This window comes from Bombina bombina, chromosome 10 (assembly GCF_027579735.1).
Source record: "Bombina bombina isolate aBomBom1 chromosome 10, aBomBom1.pri, whole genome shotgun sequence".
Taxonomy (NCBI): Eukaryota; Metazoa; Chordata; class Amphibia; order Anura; family Bombinatoridae; genus Bombina; species Bombina bombina.
The window spans coordinates 150,888,619-150,911,312 of NC_069508.1; the positions used below are offsets into that span (position 1 = coordinate 150,888,619).

Genomic DNA, 22,694 nt, shown 5'->3' on the forward strand with positions numbered 1-22,694 from the left:
GGGGTTTTATTCAAATCTCTTCATTGTACCAAAGAAGGAGAATTCCTTCAGACCAGTTCTGGATCTAAAAATATTGAATCGTTATATAAGGATACCAACGTTCAAAATGGTAACTGTAAGGACTATCTTGCCTTTTGTTCAGCAAGGGCATTATATGTCCACAATAGATTTACAGGATGCGTATCTGCATATTCCGATTCATCCAGATCATTATCAGTTCCTGAGATTCTCTTTTCTGGACAAGCATTACCAGTTTGTGGCTCTGCCGTTTGGCCTAGCTACAGCTCCAAGAATTTTTACAAAGGTTCTCGGTGCCCTTCTGTCTGTAATCAGAGAACAGGGTATTGTGGTATTTCCTTATTTGGACGATATCTTGGTACTTGCTCAGTCTTTACATTTAGCAGAATCTCATACGAATCGACTTGTGTTGTTTCTTCAAGATCATGGTTGGAGGATCAATTTACCAAAAAGTTCATTGATTCCTCAGACAAGGGTAACCTTTCTGGGTTTCCAGATAGATTCAGTGTCCATGACTCTGTCTTTAACAGACAAGAGACGTCTAAAATTGATTTCAGCTTGTCGAAACCTTCAGTCACAATCATTCCCTTCGGTAGCCTTATGCATGGAAATTCTAGGTCTTATGACTGCTGCATCGGACGCGATCCCCTTTGCTCGTTTTCACATGCGACCTCTTCAGCTCTGTATGCTGAATCAATGGTGCAAGGATTACACAAAGATATCTCAATTAATATCTTTAAAACCGATTGTTCGACACTCTCTAACGTGGTGGACAGATCACCATCGTTTAATTCAGGGGGCTTCTTTTGTGCTTCCGACCTGGACTGTAATTTCAACAGATGCAAGTCTCACAGGTTGGGGAGCTGTGTGGGGATCTCTGACGGCACAAGGAGTTTGGGAATCTCAGGAGGTGAGATTACCGATCAATATTTTGGAACTCCGTGCAATTTTCAGAGCTCTTCAGTTTTGGCCTCTTCTGAAGAGAGAATCGTTCATTTGTTTTCAGACAGACAATGTCACAACTGTGGCATACATCAATCATCAAGGAGGGACTCACAGTCCTCTGGCTATGAAAGAAGTATCTCGAATTTTGGTTTGGGCGGAATCCAGCTCCTGTCTAATCTCTGCGGTTCATATCCCAGGTATAGACAATTGGGAAGCGGATTATCTCAGTCGCCAAACGTTGCATCCGGGCGAATGGTCTCTTCACCCAGAGGTTTTTCTTCAGATTGTTCAAATGTGGGAACTTCCAGAAATAGATCTGATGGCGTCTCATCTAAACAAGAAACTTCCCAGATATCTGTCCAGATCCCGGGATCCTCAGGCGGAGGCAGTGGATGCATTATCACTTCCTTGGAAGTATCATCCTGCCTATATCTTTCCGCCTCTAGTTCTTCTTCCAAGAGTAATCTCCAAGATTCTGAAGGAATGCTCGTTTGTTCTGCTCCCCAAGGCAGAACATACAGTGATCTGAGATGTCATCGCAGAAAATGCAGCATGCTTGCAGAAAGCAGGACACATGCATGCACTGTTAGCGTTTGAACTTTGTAGTGCTGTTCCACATTAGACAGTTCTCTTCAAACAGAGCTGTGCTCTGGCTGCACTGTGTAAGTTTTCCTTAGCACAGTGCATCCAGAGCAAAGTGCTGTTTGAAGTGGGCAGTCAAATATGCAGTAGCGCTGCAAAGCAGCAGCGCATTGCTTGTTGACTTGCTCTGAGAGAAAAAAAAAATCAAACCCGCACCCTAGTCTTTCCCAGTCTGCAAAGCTGTTTATTCTGAATGAAAGACGTTGGTATGAGCTTTGCATCTTTTTTTTATTACTACATTTCTATGTTAGACCAAGAGAAAGGGAAACATGTTTATTCAAGAGACATTTTTAAAATTTTCTTTTTTTTTTTAATGCAGCTAATTTGCAATGCAATTTTCAACTACTGCACTATATTATAAAACGTAAAAAAAATGCTTTATTCTTCAGTTAATCAACACATTGCAATTGAACTGGTGCCTTAGTGTAATTTAAAATTGAATTTTATTTAAAAATAACCTGCAGAAAATGTTTCACTAAAATAAAATCTCATCGCAGAAAGTGAAGAAAAGTTCTGCCTCTGGGGTTCTGCTGGTAGCTCCGGCATGGCCTCACAGGTTTTGGTATGCGGATCTTGTCCGGATGGCCTCTTGCCAACCGTGGACTCTTCCGTTAAGACCAGACCTTCTGTCGCAAGGTCCTTTTTTCCATCGGGATCTGAAATCCTTAAATTTAAAGGTATGGAGATTGAACGCTTGATTCTTGGTCAAAGAGGTTTTTCTGACTCTGTGATTAATACTATATTACAGGCTCGTAAATCTGTATCTAGAGAGATATATTATAGAGTCTGGAAGACTTATATTTCTTGGTGTCTTTCTCATCATTTTTCTTGGCATTCTTTTAGAATACCGAGAATTTTACAGTTTCTTCAGGATGGTTTAGATAAGGGTTTGTCCGCAAGTTCCTTGAAAGGACAAATCTCTGCTCTTTCTGTTCTTTTTCACAGAAAGATTGCTATTCTTCCTGATATTCTTTGTTTTGTACAAGCTTTGGTTCGTATAAAACCTGTCATTAAGTCAATTTCTCCTCCTTGGAGTTTGAATTTGGTTCTGGGGGCTCTTCAAGCTCCTCCGTTTGAACCTATGCATTCATTGGACATTAAATTACTTTCTTGGAAAGTTTTGTTCCTTTTGGCAATCTCTTCTGCCAGAAGAGTTTCTGAATTATCTGCTCTTTCTTGTGAGTCTCCTTTTCTGATTTTTCATCAGGATAAGGCGGTATTGCGAACTTCTTTTGAATTTTTACCTAAAGTTGTGAATTCCAACAACATTAGTAGAGAAATTGTGGTTCCTTCACTATGTCCTAATCCTAAGAATTCTAAGGAGAAATCGTTGCATTCTTTGGATGTTGTTAGAGCTTTGAAATATTATGTTGAAGCTACTAAGTCTTTCCGAAAGACTTCTAGTTTATTTGTTATCTTTTCCGGTTCTAGAAAAGGCCAGAAAGCTTCTGCCATTTCTTTGGCATCTTGGTTGAAATCTTTAACCCCTTAATGACCACAGCACTTTTCCATTTTCTGTCCGTTTGGGACCAAGGCTATTTTTACATTTTTGCTTTCTTTGTGTTTAGCTGTAATTTCCCTCTTACTCATTTACTGTACCCACACATATTATATACCGTTTTTTTCGCCATTAAATGGACTTTCTAAAGATACCATTATTTTCATCATATCTTATAATTTACTATAAAAAAAATTATAAAATATGAGGAAAAAATGGAAAAAAACACACTTTTTCTAACTTTGACCCTCAAAATCTGTTACACATCTACAACCACCAAAAAACACCCATGCTAAATAGTTTCTAAATTTTGTCCAGAGTTTATAAATACCCAATGTTTACATGTTCTTTGCTTTTTTTGCAAGTTATAGGGCCATAAATATAAGTAGCACTTTGCTATTTCCAAACCACTTTTTTTCAAAATTAGCGCTAGTTACATTGGAACACTGATATCTTTCAGGAATCCCTGAATATCCCTTGACATGTATATATATTTTTTTAGAAGACATCCCAAAGTATTGATCTAGGCCCATTTTGGTATATTTCATGCCACCATTTCACCGCCAAATGCGATCAAATAAAAAAAAAAAGTAAAATTTTTCCAAATTTTAGGTTTCTCACTGAAATCATTAACAAACATTTTGTGCAATTATGGCACAAATGGTTGTAAATGCTTCTCTGGGATCCCCTTTGTTCAGAAATAGCAGACATATATCGCTTTGGCGTTGTTTTTAAGTAATTAGAATTCCGCTAAATGCTGCTGCACACCACAAGTGTATTATGCTCAGCAGTGCAGGGGTTAATTAGGGAACTTGTAGGGAGCTTGTAGGGTTAATTTTAGCTTTAGTGTAGTGTAGTAGACAACCCCAAGTATTGATCTAGGCCCATTTTGGTATATTTCAGGCCACCATTTCACCGCCAAATACGATTAAATTAAAAAAAATAGTCAACTTTTTCACAAACTTTAGGTTTCTCACTGAAATTATTTAGAAACAACTTGTGCAATTATGGTACAAATGGTTGTAAATGATTCTCTGGGATCCCCTTTGTTCAGAAATAGCAGACATATATGGCTTTGGTGTTGCTTTTTGGTAATTAAAAGGCCGCTAAATGCCACTGCGCACAAAACGTGAATTATGCCCAGCAGTGAAGGGGTTAATTAGGTAGCTTGTAGGGAGCTTGCAGGGTTAATTTTAGCTTTAGTGTAGAGATCAGCTTCCCACCTGACACATCAGACCCCCTGATCCCTCCCATAGAGCTCTCTTCCCTCCCCCACCCCACAATTGTCCCCGCCATCTTAAGTACTGGCAGAAAGTCTGCCAGTACTAAAATAAAAGGTTTTTTTTTTTTACTTTTTTTTTTTTTTAAGCATATTTACATATGCTGCTATGTAGGATCCCCCCTTAGCCCCCAACCTCTCTGATCCCCCCCAAAACAGCTCTCTACCCCCCCCCCCCCCCACTGCCTTATTGGGGGCCATCTTGGGTACTGGCAGCTGTCTGCCAGTACCCAGTTTCCATATAAAAATGTTTTTTTTAAATTTATTTTAGTTTTTTCTGTAGTGTAGCTCCCCCCCCCAGATCAATCCCCCACCCCCTCCCAGATCCCTTAGATGAGTTCCATTACGTTTTATTATTATTATTTTGTACAAAAATATTTACAAGTTTCTGTAGTGTAAGCGGTTCCCACCCGCTCCCTCCCCGTGCACGCGCCCTCCCGCCGCCCCCTGTGCACGCGCGCGCCTGTGCGCGCCCCCGGCGATCCCGCCCCCGATCCCGCCCCCCTCTCTGACTAAGAAGCCATCGATGGCCGCCCACCCACCTCCCATTTACGCTCCCACCAACGAATGCGGCCATCGATGTCCGGTGCAGAGAGGGCCACAGAGTGGCTCTCTCTGCACCGGAGGGGCAAAAATTGTTATTGCAGGATGCCTCGATATCGAGGCATCCTGCAATAACCGGAAAGCAGCTGGAAGTGATCAGGATCGCTTCCAGCTGCTTTCCAAACCGAGGACGTGCAGGGTACGTTCTCAGGCATTAACTGCCTTTTTTCTGAGGACGTACCCTGCACGTCCTCGGTCGTTAAGGGGTTAAGTCATCTTGCCTATGTTGAGTCGGGTAAAACTCCGCCTCAGAGGATTACAGCTCATTCTACTAGGTCAGTTTCTACTTCCTGGGCGTTTAGGAATGAAGCTTCGATTGATCAGATTTGCAAAGCAGCAACTTGGTCCTCTTTGCATACTTTTACTAAATTCTACCATTTTGATGTATTTTCTTCTTCTGAAGCAGTTTTTGGTAGAAAAGTACTTCAGGCAGCGGTTTCAGTTTGAATCTTCTGCTTATGTTTTTAATTAAACTTTATTTTGGGTGTGGATTATTTTCAGCAGGAATTGGCTGTCTTTATTTTATCCCTCCCTCTCTAGTGACTCTTGCGTGGAAAGATCCACATCTTGGGTAATCATTATCCCATACGTCACTAGCTCATGGACTCTTGCTAATTACATGAAAGAAAACATAATTTATGTAAGAACTTACCTGACAAATTCATTTTTCATATTAGCAAGAGTCCATGAGGCCCGCCCTTTTTTTGTGGTGGTTATGATTTTTTTGTATAAAGCACAATTATTCCAATTCCTTATTTTATATGCTTTCGCACTTTTTTCTTATCACCCCACTTCTTGGCTATTCGTTAAACTGAATTGTGGGTGTGGTGAGGGGTGTATTTATAGGCATTTTGAGGTTTGGGAAACTTTGCCCCTCCTGGTAGGAATGTATATCCCATACGTCACTAGCTCATGGACTCTTGCTAATATGAAAGAAATGAATTTATCAGGTAAGTTCTTACATAAATTATGTTTTTTACTATACTGGCGCGCAGAGCGCTATGGCTTAGATCATGGTCAGCTGTCGTGACTTTAATAAATAAGCTACTTAACTTCCCTTCAAGGGGCAGACCCTATTCGGGCCTGGTTTGAAGGAGATTATTGCTTATATCACTGGAGGAAAAGGTCATGCCCTTCCTCAGGATAGGTCCAAATCAAGGGCCAAGAAAGGTCTAATTTTCGTGCCTTTTAAAACTTCAGGGCAGGTGTGGCATCCACTTCCTCTAAGGCAAAACAAGAGGGAATTTTTGCTCAGTCCAAGGCGGTCTGGAGACAATCGGACCTGGAACAAAGATAAGCAGGCCAAGGAGCCTGCTGCTGCCTCTAAGGCAGCATGAAGGAACGGACCCCTATCCGGTAACGGATCCTATAGGGGGCAGATTTTCATTCTTCGCCCAGGCGTGGGCAAGAGATGCCCAGGATCCCTAGGCATTGGAATTTATATCCCAGAGATATCTTCTGGATTTTCAAAGATTCCCCCCCTCCAAAAAAAGGGAGATTTCGCCTTTCCAATTATCTGCAAACCAGATAAAGGAGGCATTCTTACATTGTGTACGAGATCCATCCAGTTCCAAGAGAGGAACAGGGACAGAGTTTTTACTCAAATCTATTTGTGGTTCCCAAGGAGAGGGAACCTTCAGACCTATTTTGGATCTAAAGATCTTAAACAAATTCCTCAGAATTCCGTCTTTTAAGATGGAAACTATTCGTACCATCTTAACTATGATCCAGGAGAGTCAATAGAGGACTACAATGGATTTGAAGGATGTTTATCCTCACATTGTGATGCATAAAGATCACCATCGTTTTTCAGGTTTGCCTTTCTAGACAGGCATTACCAGTTTGTAGCTCTTTCCGTAGGGATATCTACAGCCCCAAGAATCTTTATGGAGGTTCTGGGGTCACTTTGGCGGTCCTTAGGCCGCGGGGCATAGAAGTGGCCCCTTATTTAGACGACATCCTGATACAGGCGTCAAACATCCAAATTGCCAAGTCTCATACGGACGTAGTACTGGCATTTCTGAGATTACATGGGTGGAAAGTGAACAAGGAAAGAGTTCTCTATCCCCAATCTCAAGGGTTTCCCTCTTAGGGACTCTGATAGATTCTGTAGAAATGAAAATTTACCTGACGGAGTCCAGGTTGTCAAAGTTTCTAAATTTCTGCCGTGTTTTTCATTCCATCCGCGCCCTTCGGTGGCTCAGTACATGAATGAAATCGGCTTAATGGTAGCGGCAAGGGACATAGTACCGTTTGCACGTTTACATTTCAGACCGCTGCAACTATGCATGCTCAGTCAGAGGAACGGGGATTACACAGGTTTGTCCCCCTGTTAAACCTGGACCAAGAGACCAGAGATTCTCGGGTCCATCTGTCCAAGGGTATGACCTTCCGCAGGTCAGATGGGACAATTGTTACAATAGATGCCAGCCTTTTAGGTTGGGATGCAGTCTGGAACTCCCTGAAGGCTCAGGGATAGTGGACTTAGGAGACCCTCCTTCTAATAAATATTCTGGAACTGGGAGCGATATCCCATGCTCTTCAGACTTGGCCTCAGTTAGCAACTCTGAGGTACATCATATTCAGTCGGACAATATACACGACTGTGGTTTTCATCAGCCATAAAGGGGGAACAGAAGTTCCCTAGCGATGTTAGAAGTCTTACAATAATTCACTGGACAGAGACTCACTCTTGTCTATCAGCTATCCATATCCCAGGTGTTGAGAACTGGGAGGTGGTTTTTCTAAGTCGTCAGACTTTTCTTCCGGGGGAGTGGGATTTCCTCCGGAGGTCAAGACCAAGCAGGAGAGGGCTTTGGTGTTTTTGTCAGCGCCTGCGTAGCCACGCAGGACCTGGTATGCAGATCTGGTGGACATGTCATCCTTTCCATCACGGTCTCTGCTTCTGAGACAGGTCCCTCTACCTCAGGGTCCTTTCAACCATCTAAATAGAATCAATCTGAGATGGACTGCCTGGAGACTGAACGCTTGATGTCATCAAAGCATGGCTTCTCCGAGTCAGTCATTGATACCTTAATACAGACATGAAAGCCTGTCTCTAGGAAAATTGAACATAGATATGGTGTAAATATCTGATTGTTATGAATCCAAGGGTTACTCATGGAGTAAAGTCTGGATTCCCAGGATATTATCTTTTCTCCAAGATGTTTTGGAGAAAAGGGTTGTCAGCTAATTCCTTAAAAGGGAAAGATTTTTACTCTGTCTATTTTTTTGCACAAGCGTCTGGCAGGTATTCTAGACGTTCAGGCATTTGGTCAGGCTTTGGTTAGATCCAAGCCTATGTTTAAAACTGTTGCTCCACCATGGAGCTTAAACCTGGTTCTTACGGTTCTTCAAGAAGTTCCGTTTGAACCTTTTTTGTTCCATAGATATCAATCTTTATCTTGGAAAGTTCCTTTTGGGTAGCTATTTCCTCGACTCGTAGAGTCTCCAAGTTATCTGTGTTACAATGTGATTCTCCTTATCTGGTCCTTCGTACGGATAAGTTAGTCCTGCGTACCAACCTGGGTTTTTTCCTAAGGTGGTATGTAACAAGAACATCACTCAAGAGATAGTTGTTCCATGCTTGTATCCTAATCCTTCCTCAAAGAAGGAACGTCTATTACACAATATTGGACGTGGTTTGTGCTTTAAAGTTTTACTTACAAGCTACTACAGTTTTCATCAAACGTTCACCTTGTTTGTTGTCTATTCTGGACAGAGGAGAGGTCAAAAGACTTCGGCAGCCTCTGTCTTTTTGGTTAAAAAGCATAATTCATTTAGCTTATGAGACTGCTGGACAGCAGCCTCCTGAAGGGATTACAGCTCATTCTACTAGAGCTGTGGTTTTCACTTGGGCCTTTTTTTAAATGTGGCTTCTGTTGAACAGATTTACAAGACGGAGTCTTGGTCTGCGCTTCATACTTTTTCAAATTTAACAAATTTGATACCTTGCTTCTTCGGAAGCTATTTTTGGGAGAAAGAGTTTCTTACAGGCAGTGGTAACTTCCGTTTTTAAGTACCTGCCTTGTCCCTCCCATCATCCGTGTACTTTAGCTTTGGTATTGGTATTCCATAAGTAATGGATGATCCGTGGACTGGATACACTTAACAAGAGAAAACATAATTTATGCTTACCTGATAAATTTATTTCTCTTGTAGTGTATCCAGTCCACGGCCCGCCCTGTCACTTTAAGGCAGGTAATTTTTTCATTTGAACTACAGTCACCACTGCACCCTATGGTTTTTCCTTTCTCTGCATGTTTTCGGTCGAATGACTGAGTATGGCAGTTAGGGGAGGAGCTATATAGCAGCTTTGCTGTGGGTGGACTCTTGCAACTTCCTGTTGGGAAGGAGAATATATTCCATAAGTAATGGATGATCCGTGGACTGGATACACTACAAGAGAAATAAATTTATCAGGTAAGCATAAATTATGTTTTTTTTTCTCCCATCTTCCGGCCCCCTGTATCATGTGATAGACATCAGCCAATCACGCTCAGTAGGATCTTGTTCCCCAGAAAGTGTCAATTTAAAAAGCAAAATTTGATAATGGATGTAAATTGGAAAGTGTCTTAAAACTGCATGTTCTGTCTGAATCATACTAGTTTTTTATTTTGACTTGAGTGTCCCTTCAATTGCTTCAAGAAAGCTAGTTAGGAAAAAAAAAAGTAATGGATACATTGCAAAGATTTTTTTTTTTTTTTTTATCAATGGCTGGTATAGCAGTCTCAAACGATGCAGGGTTTGCAATAAAATGACAATAGCAATTATCTACTCCATTAAACACTCCAATAAATATACCTGGATTAGCTCATCTAAATAAGACCAAGAGATGGGTGAGTTTGGCTACTAAAAAAAATTGCAGCGGATGTGTGTAGGCTATCTTTCCCTATATTTAAGCCGTATTTCTTCTGCTGCGGCCAGTTAAGGACCGTTATTAATTAAGTTACTTATGTATGTTTTGTATGCATGTACCTGATCAGAGATCGACAAATTTGTTTAAAATTTGATATCTAGTAAGAATATTTGGGCCAGACAGATATTTTTATATATATATTGAGAATAACCGTGAAAGTTTAGGTGCCAGGCAGAATAAAGTACATTGCAAACTGTAATGTCCCTATAGATCTCTGTGCTCATCAATGTCGTCACTGTGGATGATTTTTATGTTGTGTATCGACAGCACTTCTGCTACAAACTCATGTCGGCTATTATTGTTTTGCAGAAAGAAATTTTCCCGCAGCATTCAGATGACAGTATTTACTATGATAATTGGAGCATTTATAGCTGCCAGGTAAGTGCACAGTTACAGTACAGCTGATTTGCTAGTGGCATTCATCTGGTGTCTTTGCTTTTTTCTTACAAATTCTTAGTGCAATGTATGTGAGCAGGTATGTTTACATGGTTGCCCCGGGGGGTAAAACGTTTTGATAGTGTCCCAAAATGAGTGATTTAAAAATAAAATAAAATTCCCCTTGTTAATTTCTAATAATAATCAATTGCAACTTGATAGCTGATTAATAGAAAATTTTAAGTGCTACTATCACAGCCAATAAAACCAATCAGTATGGTGGTTGTCCAGTAAACGCCAGTGTCTGTGTCTCTCTGGTGCTCTTTTTTTTCACATTCTCTTTGACGTTTGCTTTCACTCTTTTCCATGTGTGGTGGTGGTTTTGTGTGTGTGTGTGGGGGGGGGGGGTTCTCCACCCTTGCGCTCTTTCTCTTATACCTTTTACACGTGTAATACCTTTATTATACTTGTTCTGGCTCTCAAAGTAAGTAAACTTATTTTACATCCTTTTCTGAAATGTAAAAATCAAAACCCAAATGAGTGTACTAAAACCAAACAAAAATGTGGTTTGGTTAGAACAATTAAAGTGATTGTAAACTTTAACAAATTAAAGCCGAGTATCAAATCTTAAAAACAGGGGCACTTCAATTCAAGTTTACAATGACTCTTATTTTTTAAAATACTTAACATTGGGTTATGTAAACATAACTTCAATCCTTCTCCTGCTTTCTTTAGCATATATCAATGACTAATCTGGCTTCCTCCAATCGTTGTGTGCCCCTTTTGGCGTCCAGCTTGTGAGGCACTCAAAAATTGGAGGAAGCCGGATTCTTTATCCATATGCTAATGAAAGCAGGAGATGCGGGCGGAGGCTCAGTGTTCCGACAGATTAGCCAATTCAGTCACTTCAGGTGACGTAGAATCAGCTGTGATCACAAATTCCTTAACTACGCATTCACTCTACCACGTCACCACATTCTCCAGCGCATCATCACATTTCAATCACCGCAAGTCTGTCAGATCAGCAACAGAAGCTAATCTCTGCAACGGAACTGCTTGCTAACCACACATTTATACGATGCACTGCAATTCCCCCATCTTCACCAATTTGTTTTTTTGCCTCTGCCTAGAGGGTTCAAGGGCGGTGCTTAGTCGATCCTCTGGCATCCAGCCCAATTGAGCCATGGGGAATAAGGTTTACAAGGGGGGCTTTGCTGTGCTCATACTTGGCTTACCTTGTCAACCTTTCACCATGGATAGACCAAAACACTTGATACAGTATAAAACAACCTAAATAGCAACACTGTTCCTTTTTAATTTGGTTTTAATATTTTATTGATTTAAAAAACAAACTGCTGAAAGTTGCTATGATAAGGAAATGGGATATAGACAAATGACTCAAGGTGTACGCTTCAGCCTTGTCTTTTCAAGGAGGGTCCTTTGGATAAAAAGTTCCCGTCCTTTTTAAAATCATATTCAATTGCAATTGGCTGTCTTGCTCAGTAATGCTATTTAATGGCTGTATATACGGATGCAGAGTATAAGGTTCAATAACAAAACATAGACCTTAATGTGAAATACTTTCTCCCAATCTTTCGGTTGTGCTTATTTGGATATATTACATATGGGTAGGCTGACCATATTGCCGCTTTAAGAAGGAACACATATGAAAAATACATATGTGAGGGTTCTTATACAAAACCATTTCTTTAAACAGCCCTGAAAACAGCCCTGACATATGTATTTTTCATATGTGTCCCTTTTTAAAGCGGCAATATGGTCAGCCTACATATGGGTCAATAACCAAACAGACCAGAGCATAAAACCAATAATATAATAATTGCATACTATTAAAACCAAATATCTACCTCCTAAAATAACCAAATATTTGTTTTATTAATGTTTTAGTCCAGAAATATTAACAATTGTTTTACAACTTTCTCATTACCAATGGACACCATCAAGTTCATTTCTCTATGTGGAATCTCATTAAGTTGGGGGGGGGGGGTGTGTATGTATGTATGGTATGTATTATAGAGAGATGTATAATCTGTATATAAATGGAGATGGGGAAAAAAGTTGGAGAATAACAAAATGTCATAAATGAACAAGTTTAAAATATGTTTTAACCATAAGAAACCATGGTATCCAGTTCATATATCTATTGCATCTCCTTTTTCCCTAATTCAGTGTGTAGATCGCCTCCCCTCTAATGTTGATATATTTTACTAACTCTGGAATTATTTTTACATGTAGATTAAAAAATTTAAACTGATAAAGCTTCAGGAAAATTTATTTCAAGAATGTTTTCGTTTAATATTACTAGTCATTTCCAATCCAATAATTCCATAGCATGCTATATATGATCGTCCAACATATACAGCTTTGTGATTTCTCCCTTGTGCGTGCCTTTATTGTTTTGTTTTGTGTTTTTAAATAGTGCCGACTTGGCTTTTGACCTAGAAGGTTACATATTTATCCTGATTAACGATGTCCTTACGGCAGCAAATGGTGCCTATGTAAAACAGAAGCTAGATTCAAAGGTGAGTTGCATCAGCCCATCCTGGCTAATGATCTAATAAATAAGAAATTGTACCAAGGAACAGGTTCTATTGTTGTGATACAAGAAAATTGTTGAAAAAGGATAGAACAGCATGTTCTGCTTTTTAAATATGAATGAAATATTTGAATAACTATTCAACTAAAAAAACATTGTTCGTTTTACATCAGTACTGTCACCTTTTAAATACTTTTGAAGGTTTGCCTAAGGCTTTTAATCAGTCATTGTGCAAGTTCTTTAGTCTATTGCATAAAACACTTTCAAGCATTATTTAGATAACTTAAATTTTGTTTTCCTTCTTAATATAAGGAGAGTTCACTACTTCATTCCTTAGTTGTGGGAAATACTGAACCTGGCCACCAGGAGAAGGCAAAGATACCCTAGCCAAAGGCTTAAATACTCCTCCCACTTCCCTCACACCCCAGTCATTCTTTGCCTTCCGTCACAGGAGCCTAGTTCCTAGGAAGGGTATCTGCCTTTCGACATGGGACTGGAGTTTTAAGTAGTCTTGTCAGCCTCTCAGTGAGAGCATTGATGAAAGTTAGTCTGGAGATGCAGGTAGAGTGTATTCTGCAAACCCACCCAGACTCAGTTTAACAGCTCTTTAGCAATCAGTGTTGGCGAGTTTCACTTCCTGCCTTTATCACTTAAGTCGATGTCAGGAGCGATGCTACAAGACTGTCACACTTGAGAGGCTGTGTTTGTTTTCCAGCGTGGATTCCAGTAAGATTGTTTCGATTTTTACTCATATTGCAAATGCTAGAAGACAGGGTCACAGTGTGACTCCTTTTATCTTTATGTAATCAAGGGTTAATATCTCCTGATGGGAATTTTTAAACAGTGGGGTTTAATTATATATGTTTATTTGATTTTGTGCTGCTTTTTGTGTGAGGTATTGGGCTCATAGGCTGTTATGGAACGGACAGGTTTTCACTTTAAGAGCTCCGCAGCTTATATGCTTGGCATGCTTTTTCTCATAGCAGGAGGGCCCTGCGTTGTGCACCATATAACTGGGAGTGGTTTCGGTTCCCATTTCAGTTTTCCTTGTCCGAGTGACTAACAGAGAGGAGCGGTTTCTCTGTACTGTCTGGGTCATAGGAGGTGGTAGGTGCCCCAGCCATTGGGGATATAAGGTGCCGATTTTTTTTATTAAAATAAAGTTCTCTGGTTTTCGAACCATAGCTATGGAGGATTCTGATATAGAAGATTCTTTCTCTGGTACGGAGTGATACCTGTGTTTATTGTGAGACCTCGGTAACTCTGCCCTTGCAATTATGTTCCATATGACATGATAAGGTGTTTTCATCAAACAATGTTGTCATATTTGATAGCACTGAGCCTTCCACCTCTGAGGAGTCCTCGTCCATGAGGTACGTTCCCTACAGTCATCTTTTTCTCCACATGTAGCTTTACTTTGCACTACTAATCCTCCATCTGGAGGGGCCTTTTTACACCAGGCGTTACTGCGCAGTTTCATACGGCAGTGTGTGCGGCCTTTAATGCTTTACCTTGCACTGCTAAGTGCAAGCAAAAGGTTAATATGTGTTCTCCTGCCCAGGGGGCATCATATAGATTGTTGGTTATACCCGATCAGTTATCTGAGGATGCGGTTCTCTCTGAGGCTTCAGAGTTTGAACTTTCTGGGTCGGGGGCTGCTGCCTCTACTCCTCCGAAGGTGAAGGATCCAAATTTTTAGATTTAGAGTAGATCGTCTACGATCTCTCCTAAAGGAAGTTTTGACTGTATTAGAGGTTTCTAGGACTGAACAGCCATTTGAACTTCTGAGTCTTAAATCAGATGGCAAACCTGATTAAGGGCAATTGGGGCAGGATGAGGATCCTTTTCCCCTTTGTCTAATTTTAACTTTCCCGGTTCCGGGCTCTATTGGAGGGTTGGTTTTCCCATCCCTACTTGGCTGACTTTTTTTTGTACACTTGCCAAATGTCTTACTATCCCGTTTGAGGAAAGTTAGTCGTTCTTAGAGCTGCTGGATATATGGATAAAATCTTTTCTCTGTAGACAATTTTTTCATCCAGGAGAATGGTTTCTCAATCTGAGGTGTTTGCAGGGATTTGCATCTGTTGGGGGGATGCAGGAAATAAGTCTCATGATGTCCCGTCTCTTTATCAGGCTACACCAATATGGGTAGAGGTTCAGGATCCTTAGGCGGAGCTAATATAGGCATTAGCGGTGCCTTGGAGGTTCAGTCTCTCATTTTACCTTTTCCAGCCATTACCTCTCCTCTCCTCGTGCAGTGGCTCTCATCAAGCAGGAGCAGGCGTCCGTAATATTGATTGCTCCATTGTGGCCGCAAAGGATGTGGTTCGCGGATCTGGTGGGGGATGTCTTCATCTCCTCTATGGAAGTTACCTTGTTGCAGGGATCCACTGGAACAAGGTCCTCTTGTTCATCAAAATCTAGATTCTCTGAGGCTGACTGCGTGGAGATTGAACGCTTAGTCCTAGCCTAGAGAGGTTTTTCTGAGAGTTATTGATACTCATTCAAGCTCGTAAGCCTGTTACTCGTCGCAGGTATCATAAGGTGTGGAAAACTTATTCTGGTGTGAAGAGCGTGGTTTGTCCGGGCATAGAGTTGAGGCTGCCAGGATTCTTTACTTTCTCCAGGATGGTCTGGAGAAGGGCCTTTCTGCTGGTTCCCTTAGGGGACAGATTTTGGCCCTGCCTGTTTAATTACACGAGGCTCGCTGAGCTTCCTGACGTTTTTTTGGCTCTGATTAGGATCAGACCTGTGTTTTAGATCTAATGCTTCTCCTTGTAGTTTAAATCTTAAGTTTTTGTAATAGGCTCCGTTTGAGCCTATGCATGCAGTTGACATTAAGTTGTTTTCTTGGAAGGTTCTTTTCTACTGGCTATTGCTTCTGCACGCAGAGTATCTGAGATTACGGCCTTGCAATGTGAGCCTCCTTATCTGGTGTTCCATTCTGATAAGGCTGTCCTACATACCAGCTTAGGTTTTCTTCCTAAGGTTGTATCTGACCAACATCAATCAGGAGATTGTGGGTCCTTCTTTCGAAGGAATGTTTGCTTCATAATTTGGACGTGGTTTGAGCCCTGAAGTTCTATCTTCAGGCTACTAAGGATTTTAGACAGACTTCTTCCTTGTTTGTTGTCTATTCGGGAAGGCATAGGGGCCAGAAGGCTTCTTCAACTTCCTTATCTTTTTGGTTACGGAGTGTTATCCGCTTAGGTTATGAGACAGTGGGACATAGACTTTCTCAGAGGATTATGGATCATTCCACTAGAGCTGTGGCTTCTTCTTAGGCCTTTAAGAAAGAGGCCTCTATGGATCGGATTTATAGGGCGGCTACCTGGTCCTTACATTCTCTTTTCAAAATCTACAAGTTTGATATTTTTATGCTTCGGCTGAAGCAGGTTTCGGGAGTAAGGTTTGCAGGCTGGGGTGCCCTCAGAATAGGATCTGCCTCTACCCTCTAGTTTTCATTCAGTGTCCTCTAGAGCTTGGGTATAATTTTCCAATAGTAAGGAATGAACCCATGGACTCTCCTTGTATTAAGAAGGAAAACATAAATTATGCTTACCGGATAATTTCTTTTCCTTCTGTATAAGGAGAGTCCACGGCCCCCGCCTGTGTACTCCGATGGGCGGACCTAATTTTTTTTTCTTTTCTGGCATGACTTCTACCCTGATATTTCTCCTACTGTTCCTTGTTCCCTCGGCAGAATGACTGGGGTGTGAGGGAAGTGGGAGGAGTATTTAAGCCTTTGGCTGGGGTGTCTTTGCTGCCTCCTGGTGGCTAGGTTTAGTATTTCCCACAAGTAAGGAATGAAGCCGTGGACTCTCCTTATACAGAAGGAAAGGAAATTATCTGGTAAGCATAATTTTTGTTTTTTGTCATTCATGATTTACTGTGCTTGTGAAGCTATAGGGATTTATAATAAATTCAATCTTGTAATCCAGTTAAAGGGACAGTCTACACTTTGCAGTTTAATCGGAAGTAAGTTTACTAAATAGCCTGCTGTATCCTTTCTATATCATGCAGCAGTAACAGTAAAAAAAAGTTATTTTAAAAGGTCTTGTTTCTGGTCACTTTGAAATGGCTGCCAAACTCCGCCCACTGATGACATCATGATCTGGGCTGCATCTAGGCACTCTGGATTCAGCACACTGTCAATGCTATTCAGCAGTTAGTTTGTAACTAGTGAAGCCTTTAATGCAGCCCAGATCGTGGGCCGAATTTGGCAGCCATTTCAAAGTGACCAGCAACAAAAGTTATTTTAAAATAACTTTTTTTACTGTTACTGCTGCATGATATAAAAAGTGGTGCAGGAGGATATTTGCAGCTTAATCTAAAGTAAGACTTTACGACGACTAAAGTGTAGACTGTCCTTTTAATAAAGACATTTAACAATGAGACTTTTTTTTGTTAAATATTTGAGTGTAATTTTACAGTATATAAATTATATTTTCAGAACTGTGGCAACACTATTTCATTCAAAATGTAACATCCTTGCGCATGTGTGAGTTGTGTATTTTTACTTTTAGTGATTAACATTTGATATTAAATCTAGTAGTATGTTCCTGCTAATATCCCTGTTAGGGTCTTTGCATACTAAACATTGACATTACAAAAGGTACTTCAACTAAAGGATCACAGCGAAGCAGTTAAAGTGACAAGTTTCCCAGAGCTAGGCTGAATTGCAAGACCAGGCAGATCTTAAGTAACTAAACTCAATCAGAAGACCAGTGTAAGAAGCTAGGATCATTATTGAATAGAACAGCATCTGCATCTAAAATGTAAGCCCAGCTGAACCAGGAAGCAAAAACTCAGATGACTGGCATAGTGTGACCTTCATGGGCGAGTAGCTTACGCTAAACAACTTTGTTGAAAAAACATCTAAACGTTTGTCATGAGCAAAACAATACAGAAATTTCTTTCATGTAATTGGCAAGAGTCCATGAGCTAGTGACGTATGGGATATACAATCCTACCAGGAGGGGCAAAGTTTCCAAAACCTCAAAATACCTATAAATACACCCCTCACCACACCCACGATTCAGTTTTACCTATGGAGGTGGTGAAGTAAGTTTGTGCTAAGATTTCTACGTTGATATGTGCTTCTCAGCATTTTGAATCCAGATTCCTCTCCGAGTACAGTGAATGTCAGAGGGATGTGAAGGGAGTATCACCTATTGAATACAATGGTTTTCCTCACGGGATATCTATTTCATAGGTTCTCTGTTAACGGTCGTAGAGATCCATCTCCTACCTCCCTTTTCAGATCGACGATATACTCTTATATTCCATTACCTCTACTGATAACCGTTTCAGTACTGGTTTGGCTATCTGCTATATGTGGATGGGTATCTTTAGGTAAGTATGCTTTCATTACTTAAGCCACTCGGCTATGGTTTGGCACTTTATGTATTTCATAAAGTTCTAAATATAGGTATTGTACTTATATTTGCCATGTTTCAGGTTTTCAGTATATTTCCTTTTGCAGACTGTCAGTTTCATATCTGGGAAATGCTTTTTTAGGAAAAATGTATTTCTTACCTGGGGTTTCTCTTTCAAATTGACTTTTTTTTTTTTTTTTTTAATTCGCGGGCAGAATTAGGATCGCGAGGGCGCAAAATACCAAAGTATATTGGCGCAAGATTTTTTTTGGTGCAAAAGTTAAGTTCGTTGACGCAAATTCGTCATTTCCGGTGTCTTAGTCGACGCCGAGTCCTTCATAAGGTTGCGCCTTCTGTGACGCAAGTGTCATTTCCGGACGTTTTTGGCGCCAACATTTTTTTTTCTGTTTGTGTTGTGCGTCATACTTGGCGCCAAATATTTTCTTTTAAGACCCCATTACTATATGCCTCTTGCCTTTTTTCTCTATCAGAGGGCTATGCTGTTTTTTCCCATTCCTGAAACTGCCATATAAGGAAATTGATAATTTTGCTTTATATGTTTGTTTTTTTCTCTTACATTTGCAAGATGTCTCAATCTGATCCTGTCTCAAAAATCACTGTTGGAACCCTGCTGCCTGATAAAAGTTCTACCAAAGCTAAGTGCATTAGTTGTAAACTTGTGGAGGTTATATCTTCAGCTGTGGTTTGTAATAGTTGTCATGATAAACTTTTACATGCAGAGAATGTATCCATCAGTAGTAGTTAATTACCTGTTGCTGTTCCCTCAACATCTAATGCACAAGATATACCTGTAAATTTAAGACTTTATTTTTTTTAATTTATTTTTTTTAATCAAAGTTTTTTTATTGAGGGAAACAGAAAACATAAGTCAAAGACAGTACATCCGACATAAATTTACAACAAAGCATAATACCAATACAGATATATGAGAAACTATAAAACAAATTAGCTTCCTACACATAAGTAGAGTAACTAATGTCAGAAGCACTGCTCCTGTTCATCTGAGTCTAGGGAATATCAAGCCCTCAATTTGTTTTTGTTTTGTTTCCTGTTCTTGCAGCCCCGCCACGAGGGGGCTGAGGGGTACTATCATATGCTTAAATTTGAAAGAGAAAAAAAAAAAGATCATGCTGACCTGGCGTATCAATAAAATCTCTCCGGTCTCTGGCGTAGGGAGGTCACCAGAATAGAGGGGGGAAGAGGTAAGGCAAGAAGAGAGGAAGAAAGGGTAGGGAGGAAGGGGGGGGGGGAGGGAGAGAGAGAAAAAAAAAAAGACTGTGTACATATACAGAGAGGTCTATTTCTTGATTTCTCTCTGCATTTATCATTGGATCTTTATCCAATCGGACCATATCTCCCAATAGTCTTCCATTCGAACGAGTGAATTATATATCGATTTTTCCATTGTCGCCAGAAATTGCACAATTTCGCAGACCTCAGTCAATGATGGTGGCTCTAACTGCTTCCATGCTCTAGCAATACAGAGCTTTGTGGCAGAGATGATGTATATTAACAGTTGTTTATTATGTTTAGAGAATCTAGCATCAAACACATGAAAGACGACGCACTGGGGGGTCAAAGTTACAGGGAGGTTCATGGAGTGGAGCAAGGTCTCCACATCTCGCCAAAGAGAAACCAGCTTCGGGCACTGCCACCATATGTGGAGGTCAGAACCTTCCTCACCGCACTGTCGCCAGCATAGTGGAGACGAGCCCGCAAACATTTTGGACAATCTAGTGGGCACCCTATACCATTTCAACAGAAGTTTGATATAACCTTAAAAAATAGTCACACAATGTAGTGTCTTTTTTGTTAGAGTTATGGCTTTATCAATATCAAGTTCAGTAAGTGTAGAGTTTAAGTCTCTGCACCACGTTTTAATCTGCCAAGGCAGACCTTTAGATTGGTCCTGGAGTAGAGCTCTATAATGAAAAGTAAGTGGCTTGTAACCTCCCAGTCCACTTTGCCATCTATGCTCCCATTTAGAGAGCTGTCTGAGGTTTCGTTTAGGGAAGTCCCATGATTTTAGTAGGCTCAATAGCCGATAGCATTCGAATCTCGGCCAACGGGGAGGGTCATCAATTGAATCAATGATCTGTGAGACTGACAACAGAGTATTGCAGTCATAGAAACGCTCAGACACCGAGTGTTGCCCAGTATCCCAGAAATCAGTATGAACACCGGACAGATTCCAGATTAGGCCTTTCATTTGGTGTATTGGGGAGGGGTGCGGTGCGATCTCAGAATGGTGTCTAAGGCCATGCCATAGACAAGACTTTATTTTTTATTCTATTCCGAAGGCTTTGTCTGCCATCCCGCCTTCTAATAAACGTAAAAGGTATTTTTTAAAACTTCTCATAAGGTTGATAAAATTTCAAATGACTGGCAACATGCTGAATTATCCTAATCTGATGAGGATCTATCTGGTTCAGAAGATCCTGCCTCAGTTTTGACACTGATAAATCTTATTTTTTTAAAATGGAGTATATTCGTTATTTGTTAAGTGTTGATTACATTGGATATAGAGGAAACTAGTCCTCTTGATATTAAAACTAGTAAACGTTTAAATTCTCTTTATAAAGCTCCTGTGGTTATTCCAGAGGTTTTTCCAGTTGCTGATGCTATTTCTAATATGATTTCTAAGGAATGGAATAGGCCTGGTACTTTTTATTCCTTCAAGGTTTAAAAAATTGTATCCTTTGCCAGCAGTTACTTTAGAGTTTTGGGAAAAGATCCCCAAAGTTGATGGGGCTATCTCTCTACTCTTGCTAAACGTACTACTATTCCTACGGAAGATAGTACTTCTTTTAAACATCCTTTAGATAGAAAACTTGAATCTTATCTAAGGAAAGCCTATTTATATTCAGGTCATCTTCTCAGGCCTGCAATTTCTTTGGCTGATGTTGCAGCTGCTTCAACTTTTTCGTTGGAGACTTTATCACAACAAGTATTGGATCCTGATTTGTCTAGCATTGTTAACTTCTTTTTTTTATTTTTTATTTTTTTTATTAAATAATCTCTTATTGAGGTTTTGCAGGAAAAAATCGAACAGAATGTACAATAGATAATGCAGTTTGCAAATAACCGCCTGTCATAGGACACACTACATTGTAATTTTTAGCAAGAAAGAAAAAATTAACAGACATAAGGAACATCACAACATTATCTGAAACCTCCATTTTATATATGCAATAATTTCTATGAATGACTAGTTATCTGGCCCACATGGGCCCTTTGATATAGGAAAGATAAACGCTGGGATACAGTAGTCAAAGCGAAGACCCAATTGGGCCTACTGACACTTTCAGGATAAATTTTCCAACGGGTAAACACCGCTTGAAATAAAATGGTCACAAATGTACCACGGGTGAACCACATCCATTATATAACTGAATAAAGTGAGATGATACAGTAGAAAATGGGATGTGGGGGGGGGGGGTTATTATCTGTAATAGAAAAGTTTACCTGAGCTAGGAAAAGCAACCTTAGTGGAACTTAAATGGGCTAAGACTGAGGTGATTTGATGCATACAAATATTTCCCTTCATGAACATACATACAAATATACAAATAAACATGAATAACATATGTAAATAGCACTAAGTAGTAAGCACTGCTTTAGAATAGAACAGAAAGAAAGTTATCTGTATGCAAAGATAAATATGTGAACGTCTAACTATAAGTGCATGAAGATGCATATACTGTACGATTATCTAGGTCTTCTCCGCTGATATGTCTGTATCACAATAGGAGTTATAAAAATAGCATCATACTAGTAACCCATCATAATCGGCATCCAACACCTCTATCTACAGCAACATCACTCCCTCCCCTGCCGGCTGGGGAGAAAAGAGAATAGTACACCATAAATAGGGGGACTACACATTTTAACATTGTGTGTAATGCAAACACTTGTAACTTAAATATCCAGAAATATGGCTTTTTTAAACACACACTAGTCTAAGTCTCTGCACCGTAAAGGGCTATTAAAAATATTATGTACCATGGTGTAGGATAGGTTTAGCTGTGAACTATAAATTTGAGTCACCTTATGACATTAAAGATGGTTGGGGCATAACATAGGAACCTATAATCAGTATGTCGATATCTGATTAAATAATACCAACTTACTAAACAGAATAAGTATTAGCTACGTAAGATTTAGGAGTATAGTTTAAACTAGTCTACATTCACTAAAAAAGTTGCATCATACTGTCTCAGCCGCGGACAGCACAATTATAAAGTATAGTAGGTTTATACAGACTAGCTACCACCCCGTGGTTGTCTCAGCTGATGCATGGAAGTTACTTTAAAGGGATTTCCATCCCCATACACATTTTAATTAAAGGAATACCTTCATACGGGTCATATATTGTGAATTAGGGTAGTAACTACCAAACGATTAAGCTCTTCATGTCCTCTAAACTGTTAATATTAGAGACCGTAAAGATAAGTAGAATT

At 40.0% G+C, this 22,694-nt stretch overlaps 1 protein-coding gene across 1 annotated transcript in view; it reads left to right on the forward strand.

The window, feature by feature from the left end:
* LOC128640929 (UDP-N-acetylglucosamine/UDP-glucose/GDP-mannose transporter) overlaps positions 1-22,694 on the forward strand; it is a 167,855-nt gene that overhangs the window by 67,799 nt on the left and 77,362 nt on the right. The window contains exons 6-7 of the mRNA XM_053693389.1: positions 10,213-10,281; positions 12,719-12,821. Of these exons, the coding sequence (XP_053549364.1) occupies positions 10,213-10,281; positions 12,719-12,821 (172 nt within the window). The remainder of the gene's footprint in view (positions 1-10,212; positions 10,282-12,718; positions 12,822-22,694) is intronic.